Genomic DNA, 19712 nt, shown 5'->3' with positions numbered 1-19712 from the left:
TTCCAGCTTGGCCTGACAGTGCTTAAATGATGGAATTCTCAGACTTGACTACCACTAGACAGTTTTTTCCATATTCAGGGTACTTGCTATGAATGTCATGGAGTATGATGTTCAGAAAGCATGCTCATTCATTCAGAAAGCATGCTCTGGAAAGAAAAGAAATGAAAGTCAGTAGAAGTAAACAGAATACATGTGTGTGAATGAGACAGGTGGAAAGATGATGGAAAGAGTAGAAGTAGTCAAGGTAGCTGAGTTTAAATACCTAGAGACAACCATCCAAAGCAACGGACGGTGCACAAGAGAGACAGGATGGAGTGGGTGAAGATGAGTGGTGACAAAAAGACAGGAGCAAGAGTGAAAGGAACAGTTTATAATGTATCATTTGGAGACAAAGTTACAGAGGTGAAGCTGAGAATCGTTTAGACATATGTGGAGGGGGGTTGGTAAATATATAGGACCAAGGATGGTGAACATGCAGCTTACAGGCAGGAGGAAAAGAGGGTTGGTGTGAAGAATGATGATTCTGGGAATAGGGTGAGATGGAGGGAGGTAATCCACTGTGGTGACCTCTAAAGGGAATATAAAGGAAGTGCACCGTGATTAGTTTTATTTAGGGTGGGTAGCATTATGGTTAGTGGTTTAACCCTACTGTCCTGCTGGGGATTTGTGTGTAGGCCCCTGCTGTGCTTGTGTTCAAACACATGCATGTTAGCTCATTTGTTTAAGGATATTTTCTATAAAACATATTCACCTACATTATTGTCTAATTGTTGTCCTCGAGCCATCTCTTCACAGGAAGGTACATCGCTTTGTTGGAGATGAGTAAGAGAATAATCTCCTGGATTTATTCCATAGCCATTTTAGTTACATTGAATATTGGGAATCCCAAAAATGGCAGTTGGACTGCAACAAAATATAATTTGACATTATATGTCAATCTGAAAAGCATTTGATTAATGACCTATTGTCCTAATTAATAACTGCAAAGAAAAAATACATATCAGTTTCCTTTAACTCAAAGAAATCTTGCAAATCTTTGCATATTAAAATATTAAACAAGATAATATTTTGGTTTGTCTTTAAAATATGACTAAATTATCGATCATCTTTTTTTATAAGATCTGACATTCTCCAAAGTTCTACAGAACATTTGAAGTCTCAAGTTGTGATTATTAGTCACTTCTCAGTCCATTTGGACCAGTGTCCAATGAAATAAAGCTGATCAAATTCTGATCCTTTCTTTACTATTTTATCTGCCTGAGCTGCTTTCCACAATTAAAGGCCTGCTCTATTTCGCAGGGTATAGATTACTGTTAAATTGGATTCTTCGCATATAACTTCCATTCAGGCAGAAGTATCTTGGATGTTGTTTTGCTGGCGCTCACTGTCACTTTACTAAGTAACATGACAAATGGTGCCAACAACAAGCAAGGTCAGCTTTGCTAATTAATGTTAATTATTGTTTAGGTGGTGACAGCAGTGTCACTGTGAACTCATGCTGCAGAATTTCTACTCTAGTACTCATCAAAATTTTGATTAAGTCGTTAGCAGAAAATTAAGGTTTGTCATGTTAATTAGGTATTTACATTGTGTCTGATATTTAATCAGCATGTATGTAAATAGAATCACATCATGCCTGATACTGGCAAATATCTTATATCACAGAATTAAGATTAAAGCATAAACCAAGATATTCCTACTGGCTGTGACCCCAGTTTGTAGTGATTTTCTCCAAAGCTTTATCAATGTCAAATTGGCCTCCATAAACTTCATTGTTCATCAACCACAGTGACCAAAAAATAAATTTGGTACATTTTTGTCAGGGAACTTTTAAGAGAGCTGTTTTATCTGAAAGCAAAATGAATCAACCTTATTTTACAAGGTACTCAAGGTCTTAATCGAGCGTACCAAGAGCGCCACACCATTTAATTCAAGCCACTTTATAATGCAGAACCAACTGTGGATTCAGTAAAAAATATTTGCAGTTCAGCTATTAAGCAGCCGTTACGTCTCATCATCCTCTCTTGTCATGGTCTCTATAACTCCAAACTTGGATTTGTATACATAACTGCCAGAGGAAGTAACAACAACACAGCTCATTTCCAAATTAAACCTGATATTTCAGGGTCATGTCAAGTAAAGAGTGGTATTGAGTAAATAATGTGATGACCTTTTACTCATGACTAGAGCTGAAGCAGCACATATAGTCCCTGGCCTTAACACCTCACTGGTTTCATCGTGGAGGTCAGAGCCACGTCGATGATGATGCTGAAGCTCACAGTGAGCGTCGATACAGACGACTGCAAAATGGCCACAAAGTATAACACATTCTTATCACAGCGAAGAACCTATTTCTGTTTTTAATTAAAGGTTTGGATGAATACAACCTATTATTGGATCAGAGTAAAAAAATCAATTTGCAAATTATAAGATGAATAGGTGTCTTGTTTACTCAGTGAGCAGCATTTTATAATGGTGATGGTAAAAGGCTTTTTAAAGACATGTGTGCACTGAACATAGAAAGAAATGTTTCCAGTGAAGTGGAGCAAAAGCAAAAATAAAGATAATGAAATTAGAAATATTTAATAGGAGTTATAAATGGTTTATGTTGCATTAAAGGTCTTCTCGAGTTTAAAACATTAGACTCGATCACAACAATCTTGTGTAAAACCTAACTGAACCTGATGTGCATACATGATGTTTGAAACTTTATGAAAAAAACATTTTCAAAAATTTCCAGAGACACTTGAACACAGTCACATCAATAACTTAGATTGTTTGAAACGATGTGCACAGTGCTCCATTAATATCCACTCAGATAACAAGACACTCTGTGTCAGTATATCCAGTTAAGTCTTGGTTCCTCAGAGCAGAAAAAACAGAAATTTACCTGTCTATTGCGAGGGAGAGAGAGACAGAGAAAATTGACATCATAGCTAAGAGCGAAACCAAACTGACTTTTGAAAATGACTAAATAAAAGAACTTGTGCTGCACTGTATATACCCATAAACTCAAGCCCTGGAGTAGCAATTTATTTAAAGCTACAACAGGTCCAGTGACATAAAGACTTCAAAATATCTGCCAAATCTGAGGCTACGGCGTATCAAAAGACATTAACTCAGCGTTGACACTCTCTAAGTAATAGAAATGCACACAACCTCTATTGTGAACTGTGCTGCCATTTGTTCTTTGATATTTTTTTTCAGCTGTTGTTTTCCAGTCCAGCAGATCCATCGAGCTACAGGGGCTGGTTGCCATTTGCCAGAAAAACTACACATCAAGCAAATTGTGTGGCAAGCTTTTTTATGAGACCACAACAGGGGGCGGGGGATGAATCCAAGCTTTTAAAGAACACATACACTCACTCCCTCTGTCTCTCTCTCTCCTCTTTCTGTAACAGGAAGTACAGTAGTTTACCCTTGCCAGTGGTCCCTGTGGCCCAAGTATACAGCAACACCTAGCTCAACTGCGCTTAAGACATAAAAAGCATCCGCCTTTATCCTGCCGTACTGTTCCAGTTCTGATTTTATAGTGCCATAAACATATAGCAGGACTAACATAACACTTTTATTGCTGTAAGTAGTCTATTGGGTTTTAAGCTAACATAAGAAGTACAAGGAAAGTACCACAGCAGTGAGGATGAGTCTAAAGGAAAGAAGTCATGATGAAAGTGAAACAAGGGGTAGACAAAGGGAACATAATGATTTATAGGCCTTGGTGCAGCAGAGAAAGGCTGAAAATGTGGAACAGTTGGGAAAAGAGAAGGAGGGAGAAAAGGATGGGAAAAAAGAGGGCAAAATGATAAAATAAACATGGAGGTATGTGGTAAAGGGGAGGGAACGTGAAGTTGTTCAGAAAAGGAATGATTTAGGAAAGAGAGAAAGAGGCTGAAAAAAGAAGGCAGCAGAGACGAAAAGCAAGAAAGTAAATGACAAAGAGGGAGGATGGAAAGGAGGCAGAAGGAAAGGAACAGAAAAAACATGAAAAAGCTAATGGGAGATCAAAACAACAGATTCAAGAAGTAACATTATGCAGGAAGGGTATATAGAAGCAGGCAGCCACAGCATTAAGGAGAAGCAGATGACTCAGCGAAGCTGGAAGAATGGAGCTGAGCTGGGCAGATGGAGGTCTACGGCTTGCAGCAGATAATGCTGAAACATCTTTTGAACATCTGGGACAGCTTTAGCTGCGTGACACTTTGACATCTAGTCATAACTATAATGAGATTCAGCTTAGACTTTTTTACATTATTTATTTAATAATTGTTTAGTCTCACTGCGGGTTGTTTATCTTATGTAACTTACTGATTTTGTTTTCCTCACTCTACATATTTTAAATGAAGTCAGTGGTTTTGTATACTTTACTTATATAAATGAATTTATTCACTCTTGTGTTACCCCATCCTGCTCTACTGCCTCGTTTGGTTTAGGCAGTAGAGCAGTATTAGGTTTCATTCACCATCATATTTCTGGTCAAAGGAGCTTGAAAAGAAACGTGAATGTTTTGCTTCCCACTGACGTCACACAAAGATTTACGGGGTCTTTTAGAGGCTATCTTTGGATGCTCTTTGGTAATTTGCGGTTGTTTCATCTGGGCTGTTTATACGTTAATTTCTTTGGTAATTATGATGATGAGAGAAATCATCCAAAATACAGTATTAAAGTGTACCAGGTGACTGCGGCGCAGGAGCTAGAGCAGGCCATTCTTCAGTCCGCATGTTCCTTCTCGACTCCTTTGTTTTTGGCAAGCTTCCATCTCCAAATTACCCTGATCCATATGTGAGGCCATGTTATTACTCATGCACATTGCAGCACTGCATGAGTACAATTAGTGCTGTATGAAATGTGCATAAGTGGGTAAGTCTAGCTCATAGTGGAATGTGTTGTAAAAATGCCAAAACTATAATAAGCAAATGAAAAGCTGCACAGTTTATTACGATGTTTTCTGTTAGTCTGACACTGTAGGTAGGAATATTTTAATGTACTGTTACAATAAACATCTCGACTAGAGCAGTTTTTGAATTATGAACTTTTGATCACAAATAAACTCAGTTTGGTCCGCTCTGTTACGTTACCCCTAAGAGTGTTTTTAATATTCATAAAACTAATTTTAGAACTAAACTTCCTTCATTCATGAAATCTTTTATTGATGCTCACTGCAAGCAGTAATTCACATTATGATTCCTCAAGACCCCTAAAATGTCGTCTTTGAACAGATTGAATTTTTTACAGCCGAGTGAGAACGAACACTGTAAGCTACGCTCATTTTTCACTAATTTAGTGTGTAAGGATGATTATCTGGAAAGCAATTTGAAGGGTTGGGATAATTATAGTTTTTAGATAATGCTGATACACTCTGACATTTAAATGAGGTGGCAGTGTGTTTTCTTGGGAACTGTGATATTATGACTGTAATTAAAGTAATTTCTTAACATTTCTTTTCCAAAGCTTTTGTTTTATTCCTTTGCTGCCGATAATCTGAATCCATACGGGGTTAAATGGGAAATAAATGCACAAGTTGTTAGGAGTGCCCACCTGTCCTTGTCCCACCTATGACTACAAGCTGCGTAGGTGCTTGTTAACCATTAGTTCTGGTGTCAGGGGCACTATGCACGGTAACACAGAGATATAAAGCTCACTACTGCAATGTTTTCTGTCTGCCCGAGAGACTTGGACCTATTAGCATGGCATGGTGCCATCTGCTGTGTAAGCTACATTAGCTTTGAGGTTAGCAGTAATGGAGCAGATGTGGAGCTACCATTAATCTTCTTCACTTTGTGTATATAAACCTGTTATACGTAACTGGTTTGATTGTATTTGCGTTGTCAGATTGTTTGCTCAATTGTTTAGAAAATTAAGTTGAAGAAAGTTTATTTTCAGTAGCCTGTGAAAGTAATGACTAATGTGAGCGATTGCTGTGCAATGCAAACCATTTTTTACTACACAAAACCAAAAAAAGTATGTAATAAAATTAAGCTAAGGCATGTTTAAAAAGTGCTATGCAAAGAAATGTTTTTTAAAAACCTATAACTGCTTTTGCAGGATATTTTTCTGAGCTTATCTGACAAAGTTTTCAATGTTTCGGGCTATTTAATCTAGACTAGCTTCCATTGCAGTAACATGGAAAGCTCTAGCCAGAAGCACTGCATACAATTTTCTGAAATAATTGGACAACCTACTTTTAGATATCTGTGACCCACATTTTGGTCCTTTCTCTGTTTGAGTAACACAGCTGTGCAGTTTTACTGTGTTTTTCTGTTCAAATGTAGTTTAAGGAAAGAAGATAGTGGTTAAATACAGCAGGTCAAATAATGAACAATTAAAATAGAATTCAGTTGTAGTGCGTCATATCACATGAACTCCATCTGTATTGTGATGAGATGACCAGTTCTATTAATTTTCACTCTTGGTGGTTGGAGTGTCATGGTTGGTCATTTATGTGCAAACACTGTTTTGTTGTCTCAAATGTACTTTTTTGCATGGTCACTCTCAAAGTTAAAGTAACCACAAGTAAATAAAGTATGTAAGAAAGTAAATCAAAAAATCCAGGCTTCAGGCCCAATGTTGTCCCCTCTTCTCACATCAAACTGACATCAGATCATCCATGCATGACCCCAAACAGTGTCTGTTTTGTTGTTGCCCAAGTTGTTCAGCTTGCATTCACTTGCAGACTTCAAAAAAAACCCAAACTCTGAAGTTGGAAAAAAAAAAAAGCCAGGATTTTGCAGATCAGAAACAGGGAGGTCTTAAAGGGACATTTCCACTGTGGCTCGCTCATATAGCGCTATGGCTTTCACTTCCTTTTTGTTTCAATGGCCAGCAATGCCACATACCTAACTGTACGTACACAAAACAAATAAGTACTGTATACTTTTCAAAATGTCAAAAAACCCTTTGCCCTTTAAAAAACAATCTTCAACTTTTTGAAAAACACATAAACATTAAGCTAAAGTGCAAAACTAGAAAACTCTCTCTCTTCTCTGAAATGGAAAAGAAAATGATCCCTGCAGATATCTAAAACGACTAATGAGCTAGACAAAGCAGTGAAAATAATTGTGTGTTGTTCACCCACTGTGTCACATATGATCTAACTGGACCGTGCTGCTGGGGGCAAAGACTACGGCTGAGTTATTAGAAGTCCTCGGCCCATATTGCAAAACTCCAGCTTGACCTGAAGGTCCTGGTTTTGTGTGTTGCACCACCGCCATGCATGCCTCCAAACCTCCTGAAAGACTGCATATCTGTGGCCTTTAGGCTTTCTCCAATGTTTAATCAAGTGAAAATGTCTGAAACGGAACAATCTGGTATCAGAGTTCACTGTTCCATTCATGGATGGAAGCATTTGTCATGAGTCAGAAAGCAGGAAGCAACAAATTGAGATGCTTGCTTTGACCTGGACCGGGGCGAGAGAAGTGAAACTCGATTAACATGCACTCTAATACAACGCAGAAGCCGCAACCGTGCACATGCAGGCTTCTGTTTACAATCATATAGTCGTTTCAGTGATGAAGTCCAGGAGTCCAGGTATGGTGACAAACAGCAGGAATAGTAGACTTGCAGTGGAAAAGAATATGGAACTCACACACATGATTACATACATGTACAGACACATATAAGTACATAAATGGATACTCATAGAGAAACATCCAAGCTGACATTTTCTCTTGTGTAATGAAAGTGTAATGAAACCCTGAAACACACACAAACTCACACAGAGGCGCCCTGGGCTGAGGGCTTGGCAGAGCAGAGTAGATAGATTAGTGTAATAGTCTCGGCCAAGGCAATCATCTGCCCACTGTAGGGCTTCAAAGACTGGCAGCAAGATCCAGCTCAGACACAAAGAAATTAACCACAATGAATGAGTCACTTTGGATGAGTTCACACTGCTAACAGCTCAAGAAGGAATGTAAGGGAAAAACAGAAAAAATAAGAAAAAAAACACATAAAAATGTGAAAATGTGTACTTTTGTGTGCTGAGTAAAGCCCAAACAGATTTTCAACATCTTGATTGTTGATTGTATACATAAATTATAAATGGTGATAGCTTTGCTTGCACACTGAAAATGAAAAAGTTTTTCCTTATTTCATTGGCCAGAGAGTGCTGATATTTTAATGAAGAAAGATTCTGATTTAGTACCTGTAAAAAGGAGGGTTCATGCAGCTAATGGTTTCTTGGAAAGATTCATGTATGGCAAAGAAGCAAACAAGCCCTCGAGCCCAGTGCATTATTCCTCCCTATTCTTTTCCCGGTTTGTTTTTGACAGTAGAAAATGCTTTTTTACTATTTAAAATCATATTTTTTCTGCCTCCATTGTAAAAGCAGAAAATGTACATTTCCATCTTCGGAGCAACAAAACACCAGACTGTTTAGGAAGAACAGCATTTCCCCTACAATGTTTTATTTTCCTATTTTAAGTTACTTTTCTAACAGACAAAGGTGGAAAAAAACTGTTGATGATTATGATAAATATGCTTAAACTGTATTTAAACAGCCTAGATTTTGTGATCCAAGAACTGGACTGAAAATGACTGGGGCAAAAGCAATGTCCAAAGCAAAACTTTGAAAGACCTCAGCAGGCCTGAAGAAAAAAAAACATTATAATAAATAAATAATAATAAAAATAATAATACTACAAGGAAGTCTGACTATTTGAAAGCAAATAAATGGGGGCTAGAGACTTTTGAAAGATTCTATAGTATAAAACTAGAAACACAATTTCCTACATTGCCATTGAAAGTTGATGACTTTTTAAACCCGCATAACCTTGAAAAGCAATATACACTACCACTCAAAGGTTTGGACACACCTTCACATTTAATGGCTTTTCTTTATTTTCATGACATTTATTTTCATAACTCAAAACATGTTTTGTATTTTAGATTCCTCAAAATACTCACCCTTTGCTTTGATTACCGCTTTGCACACTCTTGGCATTCTCTCGATGAGCTTCATGAGGTCGTCACCTGAAATGGTTTTCCAACAGTCTTGAAGGACTTCCCAGAGATGCTAAGCACTTGTTGGCCCTTTTGCCTTCACTCTGCGGTCCATCTCATCCCAAACCGTCTTGACTGGGTTTAGGTCAGGTGACTGTGGAGGCCAGGATATCTGGCGCAGCAATCCAGTTTCGTCATAGCAGTTGCTGGTTTTTGCGACTTCACTTGGGAACTCATTCAAAATTTTAGCTATTTTCTGGACTGACTACCTTGAGTTCTTAAAGTAATGATGGACTGCCATTTCTCTTTACTTAACTGATTGGTTCTTGCTATAATATGAATTCTAACAGCTGTCAGCTGTGTACCAACCTGACTTCTGCACAACACAACTGATGGTCCCAACCCCATTAAGAAGTCAAATGAACCCTGACAAAGCACACCTGTGAAATGGAAACCATTTCAGTTGACTACATCTTGAAGCGCGCTGAGAGAAGGCCAAGAATTGCAGTGCTGTCAAAAAGCAAAGGGTGGCTACTTTAAGGAGTCTAAAATATAAGACACATTTAGAGTTATTTATCAATTTTGTCTTTGCTACATAATTATATAATAATAATAATAATAATAATAATAATAATAATAATTTTATTTGAGGGCGCCTTTCAAAAACCCAAGGTCACCTTACAAAAGAACAAAATTAATAAAAGAAGCAATAGTCATAAAATACATAAAAATAAGTTAAAATTGCAAAGCAGAACTTGACAACAGATAAAATCAGCACTAAAGCGAATAAGTTTGAACAGATGTGTTTTGAGCTGTGACTTAAATGCGGGAAGAGAGTCATATTTCTTATGGCTGGAGGAAGAGAGTGGCTGGAGGAGCAGAGCGACTGAAGGCTCTGTTCCCCATAGTGGTAAGACGTCCGGACGGAACAGTAAGATGAATAGCAGATGAGGATCGGGAAACAGTGGTGATATGAAGCAGGTCACACAAATAGGAAGGAGCAGATTTATGGACACACTTGTACGTGAGAAGTAAGAGTTAAAAATTTATCCTGGCTTCTACGGGCAACCAGTGAAGCTGCTGAAGAACTGGCGTAATATGAGCCCTTGACGGAGTACGAGTTATGACCCGAGCTGCGGAATTTTGAAGAAGTCGGAGTTTATGAAGGACCTTTTAGGGAGACCAAATAAGAGGGAATTGCAGTAACCAATGCGGGACGTAATAAGACTATGGACACGGATGGCAGCAGCATGGTAGTAAGGAAGGGATGGAGTCGGTTAATATTACCTAAGTGGAAGTATGTAATTAATGTGGGACTGGAATGAGAGAGTATTATCAAGTATGACACCCAAACTCTTAACCTGAGGGGAGGGTGGGAGAACTTTCAATGTTAATGGAAAAACTGTGGGATTTGGATAAGATAGAGGCTGTACCAACAAGTGAAACTTCTGTTTTATTACTGTTTAGTTTAAGAACATTGGAGAAGAACCAGGATCTAATCTCGATAAGACAGTTTGAGAGGGAGGTAGGTGGGAGGGATAAAGAAGAAATGTAGAGCTGGGTGTCATCATGTATCTTGCTTCATATATTTGATTTCTTCAGTATGTATCTACAATGTAGGAAGTAGGGATGGGTATCGTTTAGGTTTTATCCGATACCGGTGCCAAACCGGTACTTTTGAAACGGTGCCGGTGCTTAAACGGTGCTCAAACCGGTGCTTAAAGAATGGAGAACACAAAATTGGTCCAAAAACATCTTATGTTCAGCTGTTTTTTTGTAAAAAGATAACAATGTTAGCCTTTTCTGCAGCTATAGGGGATTTATGGTATCACTCTTGGCTGGAAGCAGTGCTTAATCAATGGAAAAAACACAAACTTTGTCCAAAAACCTGTCATGTTTAGCTGTTTTCCACTTTTTCTTTGGTCATTTTAGCCTTTTTGGCCAGGGTGAAGGGAGTATCCGCCATCAAACAAGAAGACAGCTGCATGTAACTATGACGGTGTTTGCTAGTTCACCTTACATGCATTAATTTAATAACGTGGTTAGCCTACTAAGCTACTCACGCAGAGAAGAACGGCTGCTGCTGCCATCATCATGCGTCATCATTTCTGCTACACTGGCAGGGCTAGGGGCCAGGACTCTCCTCTTCGGGTTTTTGGGGGATGTTGCTAACTCCGGGTCCGATAACAGGCAACCCACCCGCAGTCGATGCGCTGGTGTGAGGTCTTGCAGCAAGCTATCAAATACGGCGCATTTTTCGGCTTTTAAAAAAACGCTATCCGTCGCCAGGTGTTTCATCGGATTTGAGGTGTTACCTGATGTGTAACATCAGGTAACACACCGGATACCGGATGGGTACCGGTATCCGGTGCCATCATGGCACCGGATACCGGTACCCATCCCTAGTAGGAAGTAGTAAAAATAAAGAAAAACCATTAAATGAGAGGGTGTGTCCAAACTTTTGACTTTTTAAAAGAAGAAATGCTGATATGAGCTGTCAAAAGATAACCAAGAAATACCTTATTATCTCTTTATGTTATAAATGCCTATAAGAACAGTTTAAGTTAAAATACAGAGACCTACAAGGAGTTATGAAAACAAACGCTTTTTATAGAAAGATATTACTGCTTTAAACACAGCCACACATACATTCATGCACACAAACGAAGCCCAAAGCAAGCACAGCAGTTAATAGAGAAATTAATCCCTGTCTGTGGATGCATGTGTATCCAAATGCAGCTGCTTGTGTTTGAGCTTGTAGGTACCAGTGACTTTCATTCCTATCATTAACCTGCTATCTTCAGCATCCTTGTATGTGTCCCACCATAGAACTAATGGCATTTTCAGGATGTGTGTTTACGTGTAGTCAAGGTTCACCACTATTGTGATAAAACCATTAAGAGAAGCAAAGGGTAGAATTCTCATGGTCATCCACTGTTCAGATGATCCTATTAGTATTCATAGGGTCGCATGAATACCCTTCCTCACATGCACTCACATTCACTTAAAGCCTTGTGCTGTTATTCCATAGAGGGTATAGTCATGACCTGCCATTAAATTCATCCCCGAGCTCTTAATACTAACCATTAAACCTTAACACGTCTTCTAACCTTCGCTTAACTCGAACTCAAAACCAGATGCTTTAACCTGGCCAAAGTAGCCCTCTGCTGCTCTCAGTGCACGCTCGACCACGGGCTTGTGAACTAGCTGCCCTCTTCGGATTTAATGAGGAATTTCATTAGCATTTTAATGACAAATTCCAGGACCGCTGACAAGACTTTATTTTAGAGAAACTGAAGGACAAATATGCAAAACCTCCAGTCAAGGTGACAAGTGTCCAGTAAAGAGCACCAAATTGGACTCAAAGTGGCCGAGTGTCCGAGAAAATATCCAAAATGATTCATTGTTTATTCATCCTTATTGTCAGAACTGATGAGGACAGACTGAACGGTTTAAGTATACTTGTGCATGGTCACAGGTCCATGCTGTCACAGGTTGTCAGCTCAATACTTCTGTGCCATAAGTCATTTAATTATCCTTTATTTGAGGCTTCAGCGTCCAATGGAGTGGAGTGTGTTTACTCTGTGTCATTTCATTTCTTTCTTCACTTCACTTTTCGTCACTCTTGATTTTTTTCTGCATCCCTGTCTTCTTTTAAAAATACGCTGTACTGTTTTATTACTCTGGAGGATGGTGTCACATGTTTGTAGAAACAAGGCAGTGGGTATATTCATTATTTAGATTGTGCATATTTTCTGCACAGTGTTTTCACTATGATGACATTAGGAGCCCATCGTCTTACAGTCGTACAAAAGAGAACTGACAGAAGTTCACCTGATGTTAGAAATTTGTTTAAGGTTATGAATGATGGTTCATTTGAAATAAAAAAGAGTAATGTCCTCCCACAGCAATTATTTCATGTACTTTTCATATTTTTATGAAAATCTCCCTGTTTAATTCAACTTTATTTTTAACATTGCATGTACAGAATAGAACAACTGAATATAGCGAGGCCACTCAGCCTTGTTGCATTTTGTTGCAATTGTGATACTGCACCTAAACTATCTCTTAAAGTGCTAATTATTTTTATTTCCTTCAACTTACAAATGTTGAATCTCCAAAACAGCCACAGAAAGGGAATAGACTATGCTAATTACTGCTGTATGTAACTGCTCATGATTCTTGCTATTCTGCCTCTTAGGCACTATTGCTACTGCTTTAGTTCTTTATTTGTCAGGAACCATGCATAGAAGCATTTAACTAGTATTGACTTTCTATCTGCACTCCTTAGGCAGGCAAACACAGCATTAGTTATAAAATGCAAATAATAGATGTTGAGTCAAATATAATTACTAGTTTATTTGTTTCTCTATGAAGGCTACTGTTTTCCACTAAGGTAGACTATATTAGTCATCTCAAAAAGCCTTCAAGAAGCTTGAAGCCAAGAAACTGCTGACACACGTGTTGAACTGTCATTTTGTCTTCCCTGTCTTCCTGCCACAGAATGATCCCTCCGTCAAGCAAGAACTTCCTAGTCAACAACCTGGCAGCAGGCACCCAGTACGACCTCTGCGTCCTGGCCATCTACGATGACATTATCACCTCTCTGACAGCGACGCGAGTGGTCGGCTGCGTGCAGTTCACCACCGAGTCAGAGTACATGAGATGTCATTTTATGCAGTCCCAGTTCCTGGGTGGGACCATGATCATTATCATCGGAGGGATAATAGTGGCCTCGGTTCTAGTTTTTATTATCATCCTGATGATACGATATAAGGTGGGTCTATCTCTGTCGCTCTTGTCCAGTGTAGCCATAAGGCAGCGGGAATGAGGCAAGAGAGCTTTTCATTTAGCTGAATGATTGTCGTTATGGTGATCATGTAACAAGAGTCACAAAATGATCAACTGATTTTTTATCTTTTGGTCTTTTTTGTATCGTTCTAATCAAAACTGTAAATTAGAGCTTAAATAAAAGCATTACAATGATTTGTCTGCATAAACTGATATTTTGAAGCATTTTAAAGTATCCTTAACTGATGCAAAAGCTACATCTGTTGTAGTCATAGAGGTATTAGGTCTCCTGTAAATTTTTAAATATCATACAGGGACCAACAGGTTGGACTCGACGTGAATTTTAAAAGGGAAGAACCAGGTGAAGACGTAAAGGACTAAACGAGACACTCAGGATGAGAAAAATCGGATCTAATTTTCCCTTTTCCCTATGCTTTTTCCTCAGGTATGTAACCCTAGTGAGAGTGGCAAAGGCATTTCAATGTCAATGACCAACGTTCACTCACAGACCAATGGGCAGCAATCTCAGGGTTGCACCGTGACTCCAAGCTCCTCTAAACATGGCTCAATCGGATTAGACGACCTCTCAGGAGGCACAAAGAGGAGTGGTGCTGCAGCAGCGGGAGGCGGGAGAAAGGATACAATAGCTCAGGCCTGCACTCAGGCTGACTGCTCCACAGCCACATCAGTTCTCAGCCAGGCTTGGTCGGCCAGAAGCCCAACAGCTGGAGCCGAGGAACGAGAGAAAACAGTTGAAGAGAGAGCTCAAGCCGGCATTGCATCACCCACCGCCACCGCAGGCTCCCTACACAAGCCAAAGCGAAAGCCCGCCCCAACTAAGCCTGGCTCTGCTTGCTCCAGCGGCCAGGGGATCATCGAGAACCTCCCAACTGCCTCCTCGACACGGCCACCTTCCTCCACTTCCACCGCCTCCTCCGCCCTCCTTCATTCCTCATCCCCCGGTGCCCTGGAGAACCTCAACACCAACCGAAATAACTCCACCGCTCTCTCTCAGACCCCACCACCTCCCTTTGCCTCTTCCCCTTTCTTCAGCCCCATCGCCACACCGAGCCCGGTCCCGTCTGTGCGATTCAGAGAGACGCCCATCCTGCGCCGGGCTCCTCGCACCGCCTCCTCTTCTGCCAGATATCAGACTCTTCCCGTAGAGGAGGGAGGAAGGAGCAGAGCTAGGAGGAGGTACTCGCTCAGTGAAGGAGGCTCAAAAACTCACTCCGCCCACCAGGGAGGAGGAGGAGGAGGAGCACCTAAAATAGGGCGTGTAATACGGAACAAAAGGAGCCAATCAATGAGCGGTATGCTACTCCCAAAAGATGGGGACGAAGAGTCGGACAAAGGGCGGTGTGACTCTGACTGGATCTTAGAAAGCACAGTTTGAACTGGAATGAGCCAGCGACCATAAAATGAACTTTGGTTTATTCATTGTTTGTCCTTTGTGTGAGTGGATGCGTGCAGTGTGACTCAAAGTTTTGTTTATAGGCGTATGCGTGAAAAGCCTGCTTGTGTCACGAAAAACTTTGCGTGTTGTTACTGTGTGTTTTCCTGTTTGAATTTTCTTTCTAAACGTGTGAGAGGATGACTGTCTTTCTGGTAAACGTGTGTGCGCTTCTTTTTTTTTAAAATAATCAATCTTTTCATAACTTTTCTCCACAGTTATTTGTACTTGATTTACAGTTTACAGTTTTGTGTTTTTTCCTTGTTTCCACTTCAACAGTATCCATTTTGCAGTCGATCATTCAGCGAGTGGATAACTTGCCTTGTCTCGTAGCGTCCTCGAGTTGTCTCGTTGGTTCCACTTTATAGCACAAAAGAAAAACAAGACAATGGACTCGCCACGTCATTTCCCGATTCACTATCACCTTATCTGAAAAACACCACAAAAAGGGAATTAATACAGGAAATAAGAGGAATAAAAAAAATACAAAAACGGGAAAAGCACACCATTCTTAATGTTCACAAGCTCACAGAGATGTGCATCCATAATGTGGCAAGAGAATAGCAGTCGGTGCCTTCTTTTGCACTAACAGACCCTCACTAACAGATACTTTAACCGGATTTAGGACTCCACCATGGCTCCACGAATGAGGGGACGGATTAAGGAAGAGAGATTTCACACATAGCCTTTCTTACCTACTGCGGAGTACAGACCTTTTCTGGACATATAAAGACAAAATGTTACAGACAGATGAAGACTTTAATGAACCTCTTATGAAATTGATATTTTTTAAAGCGAAGTATTAAAAAAAAAGCAAAGAAAAAAAGCAACGTGAGAACCTTGTGAGCTTTTCACTGACACTGGTATAATACAGCCCGTGTTGGTCACAAGCTCACGCAAAGCTTCTGTACAGAAAAAGACAACATGTACTGTTGTTATGTTGTGTAAAATAAAAAAGGGATAAAATGAAAATGGGAATGTTATGGGTGTGCTTTACAGCGAATATACAGCATGTCAAAAAATCTACTGTGCTGGCATATTGCTCCAGTTTTTCATGCCATTATTATATTTATATTATCTTTTCAATTGGAAAATTGTTTGAATGATGCGGCTTTTCATTCATCTATTGATAATTTGATGTTTACCTTAAAACCTCAGGCATAGTTACACACACACACACACACACACAGATGTAGTCTGGAGGTTTATTCACAGCACAGAATCTGATTTCCATACCTCCCACTTCTCACTGACTGCATTTATTAGAGGGAAGCAATTTAGGAAAAAGTGCTCCCTGTGAGGCTTTGACAGTTTGCCAATGTGCCAATGAGTAAGGCTCACGTGACCTGTTTTTAACTGCTTACAAAACAATCATAGTGCTCACAAGAAAAACAGACAGGGAAGCCTGTTGTGTAGCACATGGGAGCACTAATTCAGCTCCATACAGTGCTTTATGATTCTCATATAGAGCACTCTTCTAAAGTAACAGGCACTTCTTATAACAGAGAGCTTCTATCCTCTCCACTCAAAGGAAACCTTCTGTTGTATCTCTGTCTGTGGTGAGTTTTTAAAAGGTCTTATGCGTGGACCAGAATAATATTCAACAAAATCTACATTCAGAATCTTAATGTGGTAACAAGGACACACAGAAGCACAGCACAGTCGCCAAAGAAAATGATTTTTGTTGACTTGCAGGCAAGAACCATAAAAATATTCACTTGTGTACAGAAAACAGGAGGGTTAATATTACGTGGATTCAGAAGGTTGCAGTAAAGGCTACAGTTCAGTTCTATTCTATTCTGTTCTATTTTAGGCCTAATACAGCATAACTAAGGGAGGGTTCAAGGTCACCTGATATATCCCTAACTATAACCTTAATCAAAAGGGAATGTTTTAGACCTAATCTTGTAAATAGTGAGGGTGTCTGTCTCCCAAATCCGAACTGGTTCCATAGAAGAGGACCTGGAAGCTGAAGGTTGTGCCTCCCATTCTACTTTTAAATACCCTAGGAACCATGAGTAAGCCAGCTGTCTGAGAGCAAAGCTCTGTTGGAGTTATACGGTACTATAAGGTCTTTAGGATAAGACGGCGTCCGATTATTCAAGAACTTGTAAGTGAGGAGCAGGATTTTAAATAAATTTAACAGGCAGCTGATGAAGAGAAGCCGACGTGGGAGAAATATCCTCTCTTTCTATTCACTGTCAGCAGTGTTGCTGCAGCATTCTGAATCAACTGAAGGCTTTTTATGCAGCTTTTCGAGCATATTGAGAATAATGAATTACAATAGTCCAGCCTAGGTGTAATAAAAGCATTATGACTGAATTATCATATACTGGGTATATTTCTGAACGAAAACTGATGGACTTTGCAGGACTCTGTGTTACAATAAAACGTTTAAACCCAGATTATTTCCTCTAAAGAGACAGTAGAGTTGAAGCGCTGATGATTTCAGGTGAATGGGGTTGTGATGACATATGTCGCTGATGCTAGAGAAGGCGGTGAACAGTGGCAGTCTATATTTGCAAGCATGAGGTTGATTTGGTGGTGAGTGGAATTAACAGATGCCTGTCTTGCTGGCACACAAAGGAAATCTAGGGCACAAGAAGAACTTGATTACAAAACTGGAGATCAAAACGAGAGCGAGAAAATTAGAGAGGAGCCTGGGTGTTGTTTCCCACTACAGCTGACAAACCAGACATCAAACATCGACATCTTTTTCATACTGACCCAAATTTAATGTGAAGAATCATCGCTGCTGATGAGAGGTTGGGGTACAGCTACAACCAGACAATTTTCAGTTGAACAGTCCACAGCTGTCGAACCATAAGGCAGCGCTTCAAATGAGACCAGTGCACAGTGGTTATTTTTTCCCCCAACATTTCCTGGGTTGTGTATTTTAACATCAAACATGAGGCTACGCTACTCAAAAATGAAAGTCGGCAAATTGGCATCTTGACATCCTGCTTGGAGGGCTAACTCCCATAGCACAACAAAGGACTCCCACTGGGAGGAGGCCTTGGGTAGACCCATGCAGGACACACTGGAGAGATTATGGCTGTATCCCAATTCAGGGTCTGCAGCTTTAAAGGCCGCATTTTAAGGCCGATTACGTCACCGCGACGCGACAAAGGCTGTCTCAATTCGAAGGTTGCTCGAAATGCGGCCCTCAAATGCGTCCTTAATTTCCCTGAATTTTAAGGACGTGGCGGTGTAGACTTCGTGGCCCAACATATCCCAGAATGCATAGCGCGGCGGTGGGTGTGGATAATTTTGCCGAAAAAACGACGGATGAGGGGCGCCGAAGAGTAAAGTTTAAGTAAGTACTGAATATGATGTCACTTATTTATGTGCAAATGTTTAATAACGAAGAACATTAAAACATTACTGTTGGCCACATGTCGGCAAAGTTATGTGACATTAGTGACGTTTGTACTAACTTGGTTTTACAGCCTTTACTTTAAAATATACGCTGTTCAATAGCTGAGCTTAATCTTACAGAGAATGATCAAAGCTCATGTAGACACAAACAAACAAATGAACAAAAGATTTTCTCCTTCATTTCTGTCAAACAAAGCTGTATGAAACGTTTCCAGCTGTTAGTATCATGGTTGCTAGGCAACCTGGGCAGCGCAACGGAGGCTAGACCGTCCCATTTCACAAGCCTCGCACTTCCGGCCTTAGCGGTCTTTAAGTACGCAGCCCTTGAGGATTGTTGAGGCTGGGTACTTTAAGGCTGCAGACCCTGAATTGGGATACAGCCTATATCTCTTGGCAGTCCTGGCGTTACCTCGACACGCAAACATTCTGTTGTGCAATTTTGTGCTAGTAGATTTGTGGATTTTAGAAATATTTCAAACGGACAAAAACCTCCATAATGTAGCCTGTAAACTCCACAATCAGAATGTGCCATACACACGCAAAATAGGAACACAAAGAATTTCCACATCGACAAACACAACGAGTAACGAGGCTGTGGGCCACACTCAGTATGGGTGAAGTCGATATTAGTTAACATCAATGCAGGAAATTGATTCACTTTTAAATTAAATTGCCGAAAAATTGTTTGACATGAAACTGTTCTGACAGCCAATTTCCAATTGATGTTCTCACTTCAATTAACAGACGCTGTTGTTTTAATTAAGTAAATTGAATTGACACAACTAATGGTGAGTCATTACTGACCTTCACAAGCAATTTGAGTGTTTATTGTGGTTCTTCTTCCCGCTCTGGGTGGCATTTGGGTTAATATATTAATATTAATATCAATGAAAAGTATGTGTTTTATTCTGATAACACAATTTAATTAGAGTGAGAGTCTTCAAAACCAACCCCCCCCCCCCCATCGCCACATCACTCCCTGGTGTTAAATTACAGCAGCTGATGAGGCAAGCAGACATGGAGTAAATGTTTAAACAGGAACTCGAGCCACTGGAGAGTTACAGGAGAAGATGAGAGGGGAAACAAAACCCCTTCCTACAACTCTTCTTGATTAATTTGTGTAAAAAGTCCACGGTAACTGGTGGACAGCTGTCCT

At 39.9% G+C, this 19712-nt stretch overlaps 1 protein-coding gene across 1 annotated transcript in view; it reads left to right on the top strand.

Annotated features, from left to right (window-relative positions):
• The window catches only part of lrfn5a (leucine rich repeat and fibronectin type III domain containing 5a), a 123342-nt gene extending 107192 nt beyond the window's left edge, over positions 1 to 16150 (top strand). The window contains exons 9-10 of the mRNA XM_085142436.1: positions 13438 to 13711; positions 14171 to 16150. Of these exons, the coding sequence (XP_084998562.1) occupies positions 13438 to 13711; positions 14171 to 15121 (1225 nt within the window). The 3' untranslated portion in view covers positions 15122 to 16150. The remainder of the gene's footprint in view (positions 1 to 13437; positions 13712 to 14170) is intronic.
• The last annotated feature ends 3562 nt before the right edge of the window (positions 16151 to 19712 follow it).

The sequence above is a fragment of the Neolamprologus multifasciatus genome, chromosome 19, assembly GCF_963576455.1.
Source record: "Neolamprologus multifasciatus chromosome 19, fNeoMul1.2, whole genome shotgun sequence".
Lineage (NCBI taxonomy): Eukaryota > Metazoa > Chordata > Actinopteri > Cichliformes > Cichlidae > Neolamprologus > Neolamprologus multifasciatus.
This window is presented reverse-complemented; position numbering and strand designations above follow the sequence as displayed.